The sequence below is a fragment of the Neltuma alba genome, unplaced genomic scaffold (genome assembly GCF_004799145.2).
Source record: "Neltuma alba isolate B1F8T4 unplaced genomic scaffold, ASM479914v2 tig00011318_pilon, whole genome shotgun sequence".
Taxonomy (NCBI): Eukaryota; Viridiplantae; Streptophyta; class Magnoliopsida; order Fabales; family Fabaceae; genus Neltuma; species Neltuma alba.
Window position 1 is genome coordinate 369,800 of NW_021636025.1, and position 16,867 is coordinate 386,666.

At 32.6% G+C, this 16,867-nt stretch overlaps 1 protein-coding gene across 3 annotated transcripts; it reads right to left on the minus strand.

The window, feature by feature from the left end:
* Positions 1–6,170: 6,170 nt before the first annotated feature.
* On the minus strand, positions 6,171–14,171 carry LOC114711790 (phosphatidate cytidylyltransferase 4, chloroplastic). Of its 3 annotated transcripts, none has more exons than XM_028896218.1 (7): positions 13,687–14,171; positions 12,868–13,136; positions 11,763–11,953; positions 11,431–11,555; positions 10,089–10,222; positions 9,537–9,652; positions 6,171–6,885 (listed from the first exon to the last, which is right to left on the minus strand). In XM_028896218.1, exons 1-7 carry the CDS (start codon positions 13,954–13,956, stop codon positions 6,794–6,796), a joined length of 1,197 nt encoding a protein of 398 aa, XP_028752051.1. In that variant the 5' UTR covers positions 13,957–14,171; the 3' UTR covers positions 6,171–6,793. The 3 variants fall into 3 exon arrangements, with proteins under 3 accessions (XP_028752051.1, XP_028752050.1, XP_028752049.1); XM_028896217.1 differs by having other exon boundaries at positions 11,431–11,549; positions 13,672–14,171; XM_028896216.1 differs by having other exon boundaries at positions 13,672–14,171.
* Between the last annotated feature and the right edge of the window lie 2,696 nt (positions 14,172–16,867).

Here is a 16,867-nt window from a genome sequence, read left to right on the forward strand (position 1 = left end):
ACATAACATTATAGTCCACATGCACCACAAGTTGACAATGTCCTTAATACTGATTTTTTAAAAAAAATTTAAATTTTTTAAGGGTCTCTGTGAACAAATTGGTTGAATCAAAATCTTTTTCAAAGCATTTAGAGGAAGAATATAAATTAATTTTTTTATGCAAAAAGTATTATTTTTTGGTACCAAGATAAAGAAAAACAACAAGAAAAAGTCAAGATACATGAATTATATAATTCCCTGTCTAATTTTTTAGCTGAAAAAAGCTTCCCCTTATTTGCTACCACTCCCATGATTTTAGAGAACTCACTTTATTTAAAAATCATTGTGGTTTCATCTTTTTGTTTTTTTGGAATTTGAGAGATAGGCACGAAGGCTTAGAAGGGGATCAAACTCACGACCTCATACTTAGAAAGAAACTTTTATGTCACTAGACTACAAGATTATTAGTTAGCTTTAAAAATTTTAATGTAACATTGTTTATGTTCTTGCAATTCAACTCAGTATTTAAGTTAGAATTCTCATTTCATTAGAAGAGTGTTAATTTTAGACCTCATCTTTTGATTACTCTCCAATTTTAAATTTAAGAAATAATATTTGGCTTTGCTTTAATTCTAAATCCAATATTTCCTCTCATTTCTAATATAGAAGCTAATTGAATGATTGAATTTGATTTTAAGTACAAAACTTCAATCTTTTTTGTCTCATTTTTTTTTTCTAAACTAATTTACCTAACTTGAAGCTCATATATAATATAATATTATACAAGGTAAATCAATTTATTTGACTTTTTTAATCTATCCAATTAATTAAGTAGTTTTTATATTAAGAACCGGATAAAATGCTTCAATCCATTTCATTTTCCAAATTCATAATCTTTTTCCTAAACTCTCTATTGATTACACACATTAAGGAGATTTTGCATCAAAGGAGTAATATTTAGTGAAAATTATTAAAATGGCTACTTTAAAGAAATCAACACATATTTTTAGACAAGTAGCTAAATTAATTTTAAAATCTCTTCAAATTAGTTAGATAGCTCACATTTTGGATCGGAGAGTACTATAATTTTTTTTTTTGGCTAGACATAGGTATTCTCTATTGGAAGTAACTATATTCGAGATACTATTGAACACTTAATGTGAACAACTCTTTTTGCTAGACCCAACCCCATTGATAGAGTACTAGAAATTTGATATGCATTGAGATGGAATTTTTTTTTTTTGACTAAGGCATAGTATCTTCTTATTGAGGCAATCTTATTCAAACATTGTTGACAACTAAGGGTGTGTTTGGTTGGAGGGGAGGGGAGGGAAAATGAGCCCCTCCCCTCATTTGGTTAGAAATTTTGGAGGCATTGTGGGCACCTCTCCCAGTGGAGATTCGAACCTTGGTTCATCATGTTATGAGGAATTAATTCTTTCTACTAGACCCAATCCTTATTGGTCACTGAGATGGAATTTTCATAAATATAGGAAGAAAGTTGACGGAATAATAAGCAACATAACAAAATCTCGAGTCAAAAGAAAGCCCACGTCCTCAACAACAAAAAGAGAACAACATAAGTGAGCCCAGTGCACATCTAGATCCATTTGGCACAAAATGGAAACAAGAAACTTCACTCCCATTACATGAACAAGAGCTTTCTTTCATCTACAAAAAAAATAAAAGTATATTTTCTTACATTTTTATTTTCTTTGATGACTTTTCCATATGCCAAATAAGCAGTAATAGAAGATACTACCTTTAGTCCTTAATATAAGACATAGTTGACTAATTTGGAAAGATTACGAAAATTAATTAAGTTAGCTATTTATAATAAATAAGTGTTGTCTTCCCTAAAATATTCTTGCTAATCATGTGTCTTAGCTAGAACTATCATTTGATGAAACATTTAACATGTGCAACAAAGACTATTTTGAAAAAATAGATAAATATGAAAGACATAGTGGATTGAGATTTTATATTTAAGACCAAATTGAAATTCAAACAAACTTTTATATTAAAGATGGGAGGCAATATTAATGTTGTGAAAAGGAAATTTCAGTTGGACTGGGCGTTGCTATTGTTGCTTTGGAAGAACTGGTGGAATCAAATATGTAGGAAGGAAAGTATTACATTGTTCATTGTATACACTTTACACAACTCTGTTAACAATAGTTGAACCTTAAAAAAAGGATCCCAAATTTAAAGGGATAAAAAATTTTGTAATTTATTGTAGGCAATATAAAGTGATGGAAATAAATTCAATAAAAGGGATTTTAATGATCATACTTTTAACTGCTAGAAATTCTCCTACTACTAGATTTTTCTAACGATTAATTAACCGCTAGAAAGTTTCTAGTGTTTTGACCATATTGTGTAGCGGTTGCCATAACCGCTAGAAATTTTTTCTTGCACTTGATTTTCTAGCGGTTTTTGTAACCGCTACAAATGTTATTTGTTGCAGTTAAAACCACTAGAAATGTCTTATTTTAACCGCTACAAAATACATATTTTTTTGTAGTGTGAAGTGCAGTTAAAATTCTGTTAACTAAACTCTTCTGGTCTTATTTATAGGTAGAGTGAGAAAAATTGTTTTGGTCATATTTCTAGGGAAGAGAGAAATTTTTATGTGAATATATAATTTTACTCTTCATTTAATATTGTATTGACTTTATTCTCATAGGCTATAGTGCATATTAAACAGGAATAAAATTAAAACATTATTAAATTTTAAATGAAAGATAATAAAATTTAAGATTTTTTTTTTGTCTACGTGAAATATATGAAAATTGACTTATAAATATAACCAGAGAGTATTTAATAATTGCACGACTCCATTGCATTGCTTTAAAATTTAAAGTGTGATTTGAGAAGACAAAGAAATAGGGAACAGTGTGGACAGTTGTTTCATCGTTTTTCTTTTAAAAAAAATTATTTTCTTTTGGTAACATTTTTATAAATTATTTCAGATTTTTTAAGAAAAAATTGCAATAATGTCCCATTCAAGAAAATTAAATACAAAATTTTTTTTTTAAAATCATCAAATTATTCTGAAGTATCAAGGGACTTCATTACAAGAGATTTTATTTGTTTGATTACCAAATTACTTGTTTTTTTAAAGCATGTATTGACAACTGAAAGTGCAGTCGTTAACAACTTAAAGCATAACGATTAATAACAGATATTAACAACTTTTAAATTAGTATCAAGTATAAAACTAGCACCATACTATCCTTCCCTGCAATTATTATTATTTTTTACACACACATTTCACTGTTCATATTTATTTTCTTAATTTGACTCAAATCTTTAAATCAACTTTTATTTAACGATAATTTTGAAATAATCAATAATTAAATTCTCCTATTTTTTTTTCCATTATCACTGGAAAAAAAAAAACTAGACTTGGGATGTTACAATCGCAATTTTTCCTTTTTTTAATAGCAACTTGAAACCCAATTGACATTAATCGTGACCCAACAGGAGAGGATCAACTTGATAATTTGTTTTTAAGATATGATGACAAGCAAAAATAATATATTAGGGTAACATCACATACAGTGAAGATAAGGTACAAAATATGAATGAATTTAGGAGGACAAAAACAAATGGGGTCAAACTTGCTTCAAAAAGGGTTTAATTATTGGCTGCTTTTAGTAATGTGATTGACCACAGTATCTTGCAAATTGGCGTCTATGTCATAACAACCAAAATTATGGAACAAAGGTAGGGACATTATCAACTTGTTAATGGTCATTGTGAAACTGATGCTCAAGCTTCGGCAACTTTTTGTTGGGTAGATGACATCCCAAGAGGAATTGGATGTTCATGCATAGATAAGTGCTAGCGAGTAAGGGTACATTTGATATGAGAGAAATGAAGGGAAGGGAAAAGAATGGGAAAAAAAAATTTTAATGAGCTCAATTTAAAAAATTTAGAAAATGGGGTTAAAAACTTTTAGTTGAATTTTATTATTCTTTTATCTTACATCTTCTCTTTATTAAAATTTTAAAAACCCACTTCTCTAATTTTTTAAATTGAGCTTATTAAAAGTTTTTCTCCTCTCCCCTCTCCTCCATTTCTCTCATAAGGTAAATTATTTAAATATAATAAGGGTTAATAGTATTGATGCTCGCTATAGTTTGATCAAATTTTGATTTTAATCTTTGTAGTTTCAAATTGTGATTTCTAGTCCATGTAGTTTCATAAAAATTTGGTTTAAATTCAACAGCTTTAACTTTTAGTTAACATGGTTAAATATATGGATCAAAATAAAAATTCATTACAAATACAGAAACCAAAACCAAAACTCATTAAAATTACATGGACTAGACGAGTTTTTTTTTTTTTTTTTGTCTCGTAGTTTTAGCAAATCTTGGTTTATATCCTTATATAAAAATGTAAATTGAAACGAGATTATTATGAAACTATGGGGACTAATAATCACAATTTGAAACTATGAAGACTAAATAAAATTTGATCAAATTAAAAGGACTAATAATGGTATCAACTCAAATAATAATTACTTCAATTTTAAATATAAAACTGAATAATTAATTTACAAATATTAAAAAAATTAATTCAATTAGTTATGCATAGAAATATGTTTTAATTTTCTTAAAATATCTTATTTACCACTTGCATTGAAAACTATCCTCATTGATGAAATTATCTTGTTTGGGAAAAGACTTGTAAATTTTTAAGACAAAATAGATTAAAATCCTATATATAGAATAAAAACAAATCTCCCGTTAAAATAGGAGGGAGTATATTCTGCAGAGGCTTATTGTGTGATCTTAAGAATTTGATTTCTGGAAAAGCTTGCAAAGCACCCCTGATTATGATTAAAATAATAATTACTAAAACCGTTTGGCGAAGAGAGGCTAAATCAGATTAGGATTGATTCATTCACATTGGTGATGACGCATGAATGAAGAAAAGAGACAAGTTTTCTTTGGCATCAGAGAAGCATCAACTACCGAAAGGAGACATTAAACAATTCATTTACCATCAACATCTTGGGATTGAGTCTGAATCTTGGCTCTGATTTCTCTTATGATTTGAGTCATGTCATGCAAGTGGTAATGCAGATAAACCCATGAGTCACAAGTTGACCCACCACACATCCAAACAAGGCAAAAAAGCCCTGCCTCTAGACAACTTGGCAATCAACCAACCTGAGCCCACCTCATGCGCCCACCAACCTCTTCTTTTAGAAAAATTAATTTTTAATATTTTCATGTTCATAAATTTTTAAATTTTTTAAGACTAAATTCAAATAAGGTTGCACTTTCATAGAGTTAAATCAACCCCAAAACATATAAATGTAAACATATAAACTATTTTACATGATTATTCTATTAATATAAAATATTACCTCTAGTTATTAATATAAAAGATAATTGACTAATTTAAGTAGATTAAAAATTTTTGTTGAATTAGTTATTTATAATAAATAAACACTCTTTTTCCTAAAATATTCTTACTAATCATATATATTAGCTAGAACCACTATTTGATAGAACATTTAATATGTACAACTATTACAAGAACTATTTTGAAACAAAAATAGATAAATAAAAAAGATAAAATGAATTGAAATCTTATATCTACAACCAAATTAAAAACCAAACTAATTTTTATATTAAAAATTGAAGGTAATAATAAATTAATTAAAAGGTGGGAAACCAAATATAGAATCAAGCCGTTAACATAAAGCAAGGCCATATTCAAATTATGAGTAGAGGAAATAATAAAGTTATATTAAGTGAGGGAGACAGAGAAAGCGAAGGCAGTCACCCTGCTGAGGCTGAGTTAGCAAGTTAGCAATTTGCCAATCCAAACCCGTCATAACCCTCAAGTTCAACTCATATCTCCGATTCTAGTACTGTCCATATACATTACAAACTAACTTTGTGTATTTAGAGGGGACATGACTATTTGATCCGAAGACAAGGGCAACCAGAATCCAAACCTTACAGCCTTCAACTTTTGGAATAACAAGCACTGCTGAAATTTTGGCATAACAAATATTAAATATCTTCTCAAGAACCCGCAAATTTGGTGACAATAGATATACCCATTTTGCAAGAATTGACAGCAGCCTTATTTTTGGGAACTTAACAAGTCTTTTCTATTTACAAATAAACTATAAAAAGCTTGTCAAGTTTTGGAAACAGGTGATCCCGTTGTTCTGCAGAGATGAGGTATATAGAACAGAAATGTCTTGCCCTGATTGTAGTGCGAGGGAAATCCAAGTTTTAAATCTGACCTTAGTTCGTATGAACTGCCGCCTTCTAAAGGGAAGGAAAGATGACATATAGGTAATATGGAAACCCAAAATAATGTACTTTGGGGTGTAAGAATACAATAAAAATTCCCTGCACATCCTGCTAAATAGTGCCTGTTGTTAACTAAAAATAATGAAATTCTAACTTAGGACTTAAATTTCAATGAGACAAACCACAGCCAACCGTGGCCTTATTCTTTTGAAAGTCAAATATGATTATTTACAATTAAAAACCAATACTGATGCAAAACTCGCTGATATATATATGACCAGCCGTTGAACCTGTGACTTCATACAAATGGGGAAGCATAATGGAAGAGGTGAAATGTAGACTTCAACTGAGGTTGAGGAAATAAGGTAAAAACCTGGTGTTTTTGTTCCTATGATCCTCAAAATTATCTATCTCTTCCACTTGATATGTTGATCCAAAATTAAGTGACACTTTGTTTCTTGGGCCCATTGGAAAATACCATGAGTTTCGCAGAGTCATGCAAAGCAACACTTCACATTTTCTTCTCTCTATCATACTCCATATAGCGGTAGAAAGGTTTTGATGAAAGAATAGGCAAGGGCTCCAGTGAATACATAACTGTCCACCCTATCGAGTATTCCACCTGTACGAAATGTTTTACATAATATGACATGCTATTGTGAAGTTCAGGATATCATTTATGTAAAATATAAAATCTATAGAAAGTCGTGCTATTCGTAAATCATGAATAGTGCAGCTCTTCCTGGGTTCTGTACATTTTCTTATTGTTATTATTTTGATCTTTGTCCACATATTTGCATCGAGTTTCCTCCAATTTTTTTTCAATCCAAATTTTTCCAACACATTTCGCTAGGGTTTAATTACTGGGCAAAAATCATTCGCATACAAACGCAACAAGTTCCAGATTCATATCAAACCAATTAGGACTCAATGACACCACTTATCATATCCAAAATTTCTCTACCATAAGTCAAAAGTAAAATTAAGAACTTGACTTGATTTTACTTTGAAGAATAAAGGAAATTAAGCAGTTCTATTCTAGTATTTATATTAGAAATTAATTCTACTCATTTTCTACATGACATACTACATTCCATTTTTTAGATTGGTGCTAAGAAGAAAGGTTGTTCAAAATGCATAAAGCTTCATCAGGCGATTAGATTTTGTTTTGAAGATAGATGGTTCCAAGAGGAAGAGAAATGATTGATAAGTAGATCCCAAGTTGGAAAAAGGAATAGTATAGTTGACTCCCTTCATCTTTAGCTCTTGGCTTCTGGTTATCCTGGTTGGTTGCATGAATGCTGAGAGTTTCATCGCTAGACGGTAAATAGAGGTAATAATAATCATAGGGTATTGATTGTCAAGCAAAAGGAAGGGAATAGGAAAAATAGCAGGACAAATGAGGCAAGGCCTAACTTGAACCAATCTTTTAGTTTAGACCAAATTCCACTCACTTCGGAAATGCGCCAAAATAAGATATTTGTATAGTTGACCACGTAAAGCACCTCATAAATTTATATTTTGGAAGGTTATCAAGGATCGCATGTGAGAACTCACGCTAAACTGCAAATTTTCCTACCTGGCCAAGGGAGCCGGGAAAAAAAAAAAATTAAGACGATGAAGGTTCAAATTTCAGAAGAGATGTTAGGCATAATGAGCATATTATGTTATAGGCAGCAGTGAAAATGGTCAAACGTGGTCAACGTCCCTGACAATTTTTGCAAGGCATAGTCAAGTTGTAGCATGAAAAATTTCAGGTCATTTTGGGTAGGTTTGAGAATCCAAATTAAGCACGAGCAATGCTAGTCAAGAGCACACAGCAAAACAGGGCTGTTTCACAAAATTAAGGAATCAAACCTTGGAATGTTCAAGCAAAAGTTGGTTTACAAATACCCAAGACCATAGGGTTGAATTCTGGAGCAACTTGTGTGCTGGCCAGAAGTTTTCATGAAGGTTTTGACGACTCCAAATATTAAATTTTAATTATTTATTGAAATGTGATTAGCATCAAATCGTTTAAATTGACCTTTAGGCAAAAAGTTGCTATTATATATCTTAATGACGTAATTTTTCAGATTTCATAATCTCAGGAACAGTGACTAAATTCAATTCCATAAAAATTCTTTCCTTTGCAGCTAATGTCCTCAGGCTTTTGAAAAGAAAGCAATGGAAGAGTGTGCAACCTTCTGGCTCTATGGCTTCAAGCAATCACCTAGAGCAGGGCCCGAGAAGTGCACCAAAGTTACCATGACTCAAGGATATATAGGCAACCAATCTGGTCATACAATGTTTAAGAAAACTTCCTCCAAAAGAGAAATTGCTCAATGTGTATGTAGATGACATCATCATCACAAGAAGCTAAACGAAAGAAATAATAAACTTGAAGAAAGCTCTTGCCAAGGAGTTTCAAAAGACGGATCTTAGACTTTTGAGATACTGGAAGTAGCTAGATCATCTAAAGGCATCTTAGTGTCTTAACAGAAATACACTGTTGATCTCCTCACTAAAAAAAAGATTTTTTAGATGCATACCTATCAAAACTCCTATGGAAACAAATTACAAACACAAGTTTATGCAAGAAAGCACCATTGTCGACATTTTTTTCAGTGACTTGCAGGCAAACTTGAAAAGGGACTTAAGTAGAACAAATATCAAGTCAAATATAATGGACCTATAAAAATACGTTGTGATAGCATGACATCCCTGGGGACTGCAAAGAACCTCGTCCAACATGATTGAACTAGACATATGGAGATCGACAGTCACTTTTATGAAGGAAAACATTAATATTGGAGTTATTGAATTAATCTACATGCCAACAAAGACACTGGTGGTAGGCATATTCACTAAGGCCTGACCTAGAGCAAGAACAGAAAAACTTGAAGGCAAGTTGGGAATGATTAACACCAACTCTTCATCTTGAAGAGTTAATAAATGGGCAAGCAAGTTACGGGGATGATGAGATCAAACAGATTAAAAAATATTTCAAGGATAAAACCTGCGTCTTTACTAGTGGTGTCTTTCCTATCTCTCTGTTGCACTCATCCCATGGATTCCTCAAGGGCACTACCCTGACAGGTAAGTAAAGAAACTGGGGAACATTTAATACTCAAGGGTTTCCTGCTGCGCCATTTTGTAGCCTTAGTAAATGAGGACTTTCCATTCTCCTCTATTTTCAGTTGATTCCCTCTTCCCAAAAAAAAAAAAAATTCTGAGAAATATATAGGAATTTATAGTTCATCACAAGAATGTTTGCAAGTAAAATGTTATTACCATGACCAGGTATTAGGGAGCCAGAGTCTTTAACACCCGCATCACGTTTAATCATTGATTCAGTAAGATCACCAAATACAGATCCAAAGAAATTCAGAACACCAAAAGCCATTGCACTGAAAAAAAACCATGCAAACAGGTAAAATTATCATGAGTGTCAACAGATGTCCATGGGAAAGGACTATTAGTGCAAACAGGTAAAGAACATATGAATGCTAATCTTGAACTATAAGGCCATTTACTTGTTGACAAGGGGCTATTACTGAAATGACAAAATTCATTACGCACTTCAATATCTTAAAACAAGTGTTGGCAACGGAAAGTTGCATGGCAATTGGCAACCATCTATGCTATCAGCATTATTACACTAAAGATGAAGGTAACAATCAAAACTAAGTGACGCAGCTTTGTGCAAGTTCAACATGACTCTTTTTTTCCCCCCGAAAAAGAGCAAAGCTAAGTAAACCCCAACTCATAAATTTAGTAAACCAAATACATATAATAAGAACATCCCCATAATATTGAAATTAAATTCAGGGCAGGAAGAGTAACCTGAACAACGATGCGGGCCAGCTGAAAACCTTTGATAATATGACAGAAGTGAGTATACACCCACAGAAGCCTATAATAGTTCCCTCCCACGTCTTTTTGGGACTGATACTAGTAAGTGGAGTTCTACCAAATGTCTGCATGGAGTTAAACATGAATCTCATAATCAAAGGCCAAAGACATGAAAAAATGAATATTTTAGGATCCATTCTCTGCTGTACCAGCACATCACATGAAAAGCTGCTAGATAAAATACAACACAGTTTGTCTCCTAGCAGGAGTAGGCCATAACCACTTTCCCTATAAGAGGGATATCGTGCTTTTACCAAAGTTACACAATAATACAGAGATTACTTTCCTCCTCCCCACCCCCACCTCTCTCTCTCTCTCTCTCTCTCATGAGCACACACAAGATCGCCCACTCTCAATTTTGTTTTTCATCATATCAGGCCTAAAGGCATTGATCAGCTTCACTTCATTTAGTGCCCTGAAGGCAAAGTCCAACTCAGCATCCTCCTGCATCATGCCATGCAAAATGCAATTCTGAAGATTTGTTTGTTATATTATAATCCCTCCTCCGGTCCTTATTATAAGCTTCATATAACTAATTCACAGATAACAAACAATTAGTTAAAATTAGTTAAAAGCAATAAATAAGTTAGAAATATACTTTTGTTTCCAAATATGCCTTTGTAATAAATGAGAAAAAAGATGAAAGAGTGTGTGGGAAAATTTGATAAGAGAGAGTATGTAAAAGCAGAGAATAAATAATTACGAGAAAAATTGGGAAAAAAAAAAGCATTAAATGTTAAGACAAATCCAAATTGAAGCTTATAAAATGGATTATATCCTTTCCCAAATTTGAAGCTTATAAGTAGGACCAAAGGGAGTATTATCTTGGACTTTCCTTTAAAATGTTTGTCACTGATTTAATGGGATTCAATGGTTAATATCTTGTGGCCACATATCCCAGTTTATGCAACCTTTATAGGAGCAGGCAAGCAACCAGAACTTTTTCCTCCCTGATATTCTTCATCAATGATCTAAGAATTAAAAAAAAAATTAAAAAAGAAAAGCTAAGAAGCAAGAACATTGAAATGGACGCAGCTAAACAAGAAAATCTAAAGTATCACTAAGTGTTTTATAGAGGTATAACATGTCTAATATATCAGAGTGTTCAAATGTGTTGGACATGGACACAGCTTCTCCTGTAAGTGTCAACAAATTCATACAAGGATGTAGAAATGATGAGAGTTGGCATATTATCAAATGCGAATATCATATCTGAAAACAAATTATAATTGTAGAAGAAACTGGAAGTAGCAGATTGAGAAGCCTAATTTACCTTGCCTCCAAGAAAAGCAAATGTATCAGCTGCAATTATGCTGCTTATGGAAATCAAAGTTGCTACGAGACCAACAGTCCAGTGGGCTTGACCACCAAGAAATATAGGCCATGTTGCACCTATTCCTACCAAGATTTAGTCTGGTTTCAACAAACTGGCGCCATACAGAGCATAGTAGGGACTAGAGAGGAGGACAATGCCAAACAAAAATAACTGACCGGAGATGAACAGAATAAAATAAATTTTGCAAACATACATAGTGGGATATGAGCCTTTAGTGATAGCCAACAACTAATAAACTTTTCCTAATTAGAGATCAATAGGACAATTACTTGTGTTCAAAGCTGGAGCTGCTAACCCACACCGAAGCTTCACCCAAAAGCAAGGAAGATAACCGCAATAAAACAGCCCAAAGATGGCACTACTTAGCTGGGCAAAACGAGGGTTCCCCCTTTGTAAAAGTAATGCCGTAGCCACAACAAAAGCAGCAGAAGTCACAGAAACATCAATATGACCACGATACCTAGACATGTGTTAGAAGCACCAATAAGTAACTAATAGCTATTAGTTTTTCAAACCCAAGGTCAAAGATGAACTAATATGTTTCATAAGAACTGAAGTACTCCACAAGTCTTCTCACCATGCAATTAGAAGTAAAGCACGCTTATCTATGTACATCCACTCAACAATATATGCATCAGAATTCGGAAAAGACAATGTCATTCATCCCTAGCTATCATGACAATATAATAATCAATATCCATCAATATATCATATAATATCTAAAGAAAGCCCCACTATTCATAGGCCATAAACAATGGAGCTCACTTCAAACTCTATGTGAAGCACAAGACCCATGGTCTAGTAACAATAAAATGATGTATGTAAGAAAATTATAGTTCTCAAAACTTCTACCAATTTCTGACACATTTATCAAAGCTTCTGGTTTTAATGAACCAATTTGCTCAACCAATACTCGCAGCACACAAATATGCACAACTGGACTTCACCTGGAAATTTTAAGATTTTTTGTCTGAATCTAAATGTGTTCTCATCTGTATTAAAGGGGCAAACAATTATTAACAGGTTCTTTCTTTCATCTTATTTCAGGCAAGTGGTGAGCGGGGGAAGAATGGAGCCCACACTTACTTTTAATATCCAAGAGAGGAAGATAGCCTCCCCTCCCAAGTTTATTTCCATTAATTATACAGCTTAAGAAATGCACCAACTAATGTGTCATGAAAATATTTTAGGTGCACATTTTCAGTAAGATTAGCCAACTAAGATTCAGAGATAATAGATTGTATTAGACTGTTGAAAGCAACATCTTTAGACTGCCATTTACTAAACAAATAATGTCCCCAAAAAAAAAGCAAAATGCAACATGCATGAGCAAAGAGGCTATCATAGGAAGTAAAGAAAAATAGCAAATCTTACATGATAAACATAGGCATTAGGGCACAAATGATGGAGCAGACTCGGGACACATAGCGAGGAGGAGGGGTCATTCCTTCAGTAATTCCACGACTACGAACCAGCTCAAAGTATTCACGTGCACCAGCAAAGACAGCAGCCGCAAAGGCTACTGTGAAAACCCATCCTCCAGCCAAGACAACACCACCAGCAGCTAACCCAATGCCAAGTCCAAAAATAATTCTGTTTTTTAACTGACTAACTTTCTGTTGAGATTCCAAGATTACATCTTCCTACCATGACAAAGTAAGATCTCGATTGACTTCCCATAAACATGAACTTCAAAATTCATCACACATTTCTTCATCAACAGAATAAAGCAAATACAAATTACATTAAAGAATGTTTGCTCACAGAAAGGAAAGATGGTACAAGTAATTAAAATGTGAACAATTAGAAGCTAAAGTGCGCCCTAGATAAACATTAATTTCATACAAATTTAAAAGTTCATCCGATTCTCCGAACTTATTCTTAGCGCAGTGAAGCTTTAAACATGGACCATTTTTCTTAAAACGCATGCGTAGCTTCATTTGAATTTACTCCTATTCCAGGTTCAGAACGATAATGTATGGATTATCATATCACCATCAAGCAACCAAATTCAGTTCTTCAAATTGTTATCTTCAATTTACTACCACCTTAAATTTCACCCATTTTCACTCACTAAAAGCATCGAGAATGCCAAAGCCCTACTGCACCCAAACGTAGCACTAAACCAATACCCAAAAACAAACGCACAGACGTCACGGAGCCACAATTTATCAATACCGTATACCCAAGCACCTTTTCCGCATTGCCTTCGTCAAGCCGGTCGGGCTCCGCTTGAGCTACAGCTGTGATGACGCGCCGGTGAGGCAAGAAACCGTTTTGACTAAACCGAAGCACGGGTTTGCGTCTCGTGAACACGAGACGGATATGTGTGAGCTTGGAGCAACGGCGATGGAGAATTAGGGACTGGGACGATACAGGACGGCAAGGACAAGTGCAGAGTGATGGCAGAGAAAGAGGGAGATGCTTGAACCTATCAGCATCCAAATACGATATCGTTGCCATGTGAAAGGAGGGCGTCTTCCTGTACGGTGGAAGCGACAAGGATAAGGTCAATTGGCGCTCGGATGGATTGAAACCATTTGCAGAGATGATCCCCAAATTCCTTGGCTTCTCAAAATCTCAAAACGGAAGTTGAATTGCGGTGATTCATACGCACATTTTTTGTTCCAACAACTAGGTTGGTTTCCCCTTTCTAGAGTGCTACTGCATCTGCTCAGAGCTGGGAATACAGGTTAGCCGTGCGATACGTGCCAACTTGTAGCGGTACAGGCTGAAGTAGTTGCACCTCAGTGAGCTGGCATTTTGCGAGCCCGTCAGTATGCCTAAAATTTTTTTTTAAAAAAAATTATTATTATTTGTATAGTTGAGTTTAGTTTGTAATATTAAAATTATATTTGAAGTTTTAAACTTGAGTAGTAGATTATAATAAAATAATGTGATGATTAATTTATAATTTGAGAAGACATTTTAGAAAAACAAACACATATTTTTCTAAATAATTAATTTGACTATTTTTCTTATTCAAATTAATTAAGTAGATATTTTATGTGTGTATTACATATACAATTACATAAATGAGAAGATGTAAATATGAAATTTGAGGGTTAAAATCCTCCAATTATGTTGTATAATATATTGAGAATTGTATAAAAATAAAAATAAAAATTAAAAAAAAAAGCAGGAGCACGTCAACCTATGAGCTAACCCACAACGGAACGGGTTAAAAACGGTGGGTCTGGAGTAGCCCGCACCTTGGCGGGTTGGCAAACCTACCATTTTTGGCGGGTGGCGGGCTAGGCCCACGTATTACCAGCTCTACCTGCTCTTATGATTTTATTTCACCTTGATTGAAATAAGAAGAATCCAAAAAAAAAAACCTTTAAATTTAAATATTTTAAATCAGTCATATTTACTATTCTTTTCGAATCTATCTATGAGCTTTAAATTTGAAAAAAAAATGTGTAGTATATTTTATAAACTTCAATTTAGGTTTGTCTTAACGTTTAATGTATTTTTTTCAATTTTACCCGTAATTATTTATTATCACTCATTTGTTATACTCTTTCTTATCATATTTCTGTACATATTTTCTTTCATCCTTTTTTTCATTTATTATAAGGATATATTTGGAAATAAAATTATATTTCTAACGTATTCATTACTTTTAACTAATTTTAACTAATTGTTAGTTATCTGTAAATTACTTATTTGAAGTTTATAATAAGATCAGAAGGAATATACTTTAATAACAATTCACAACATTTAAAAAATAAATAGTATCGCATTTTTGTGCGACATTTTGTCCCATAGACAGTTATTCTACGCCTACTTACTTCTTCTGAATTTATCGGGACTCATCCTAATAAAAATTCTACACTTCTAATTGAATTAGTACAACCTCTTTACCTATTAAACTCATGAGCATGGGTGAATTCCCCAAATGTGGGTGATAATTCGAATACTATAATAACTTCAAGGCATATTAAGGAGTACCATGCCCCACGAAAAGTACAAACATTACATTCAAAAGATGACACAAGGGAACCAGAGATTCTCCTACAAAGATATTTGTTTTTAATAAGCACATGTATCTTTTTATTAAAGAAAATTATATTCAAGTCAGGTCTTATATTTAGGATCAGAAGAATATTAAATATCAGTATCTCTTCTAACAAAAATTCGAATTTTGATTCATCACAATGTGAGTAGTTCAAATCTATAATCTACATTTTTTATTTTTCATTTTCTTCTTTTAACACTTTTTACTTTACTCTTATGGTGTGTTTGGCTCAATAGAAGGATGGGAAGGAAGGGATTTTAATGAAGGGAAATCAAATATAAGAAAAATAATGGATTTTAATATTACTAACCAAACAAATAAAACAGTACAATACCTAAACTCCTTCATCAAGATCCATCCCCTCAACGGGAGGTGGAGATTGATCAAGGATGCCAAAATTTGCTTTTATGTTGTGGGAAGCTTTTGCAAGATAATCAACGGCAGCTAGGTTTTCTCCAGGGCTATAAAGCAATAAGACCTACCAATTCCTAGGTATGGTTTTTCTAGCCTCATTTATTAACTCTTTAAAAGTATAATTACAATCAATATTCCTAATACAAAATTTTATTGCTTCAATACAGTCAGAGTATAAAACAATGTTCACGTAGCCTTTGTGCCATCAAAGATTAAAGCCCTGAATAATGGCTATCAATTTAGCTATAGCTGGAGGAACCACTGAAAGTTTGCTGCTGAAACCAAAAAACCATCTACCAATTACATCTTTGATAACACCCCGCATCTATTCATACCGTTTGGAAGAAAATAGCCATCCACCTGTAATTTTATATCTCATTTGGCAAAGATTTTAATATTACTTTATTTGATTTAGGAAAGAAGGGAAGGAAACATATTTTTATATGGACGACTTTACTATCATATTATTTAAGTTGCTTTTTGCAAACTTTGTAAAGTCCCCTGAAAATTTTCAGAATTTATCTCAATCTCTAATTTTTTATTTTGAATTTTTTCTGAAATCAGGCTTTACCGATAAAATTTTGGTAACAAATATGCTAAAATTAATTTCTACACTTTCAGGCCCTAAAAATAATTTTATAAACTCAAATAAATTTTTAAATAATTTTTTCATATTTTTTCCAAAATTATTGAGGTCTCTACATATTTAAAATAATTATTTTTGCTTAATTTCCACTATTTTTCCTGAAAAATCTGTATTTTCAGGAAATTTTGTAATAAGTTATTTTCATGCTATAACCACTTCCAAAGCCTCAAATAAGGTTCCAAAACCTTTAATTTACCAATTTTCTATTTTTTAGGAATTTTTTGAAATTTTTATGTAATTTTTCCATTTTATCCTTCATAAACCAATAATTTCAAAAATACTAATCCGAACCC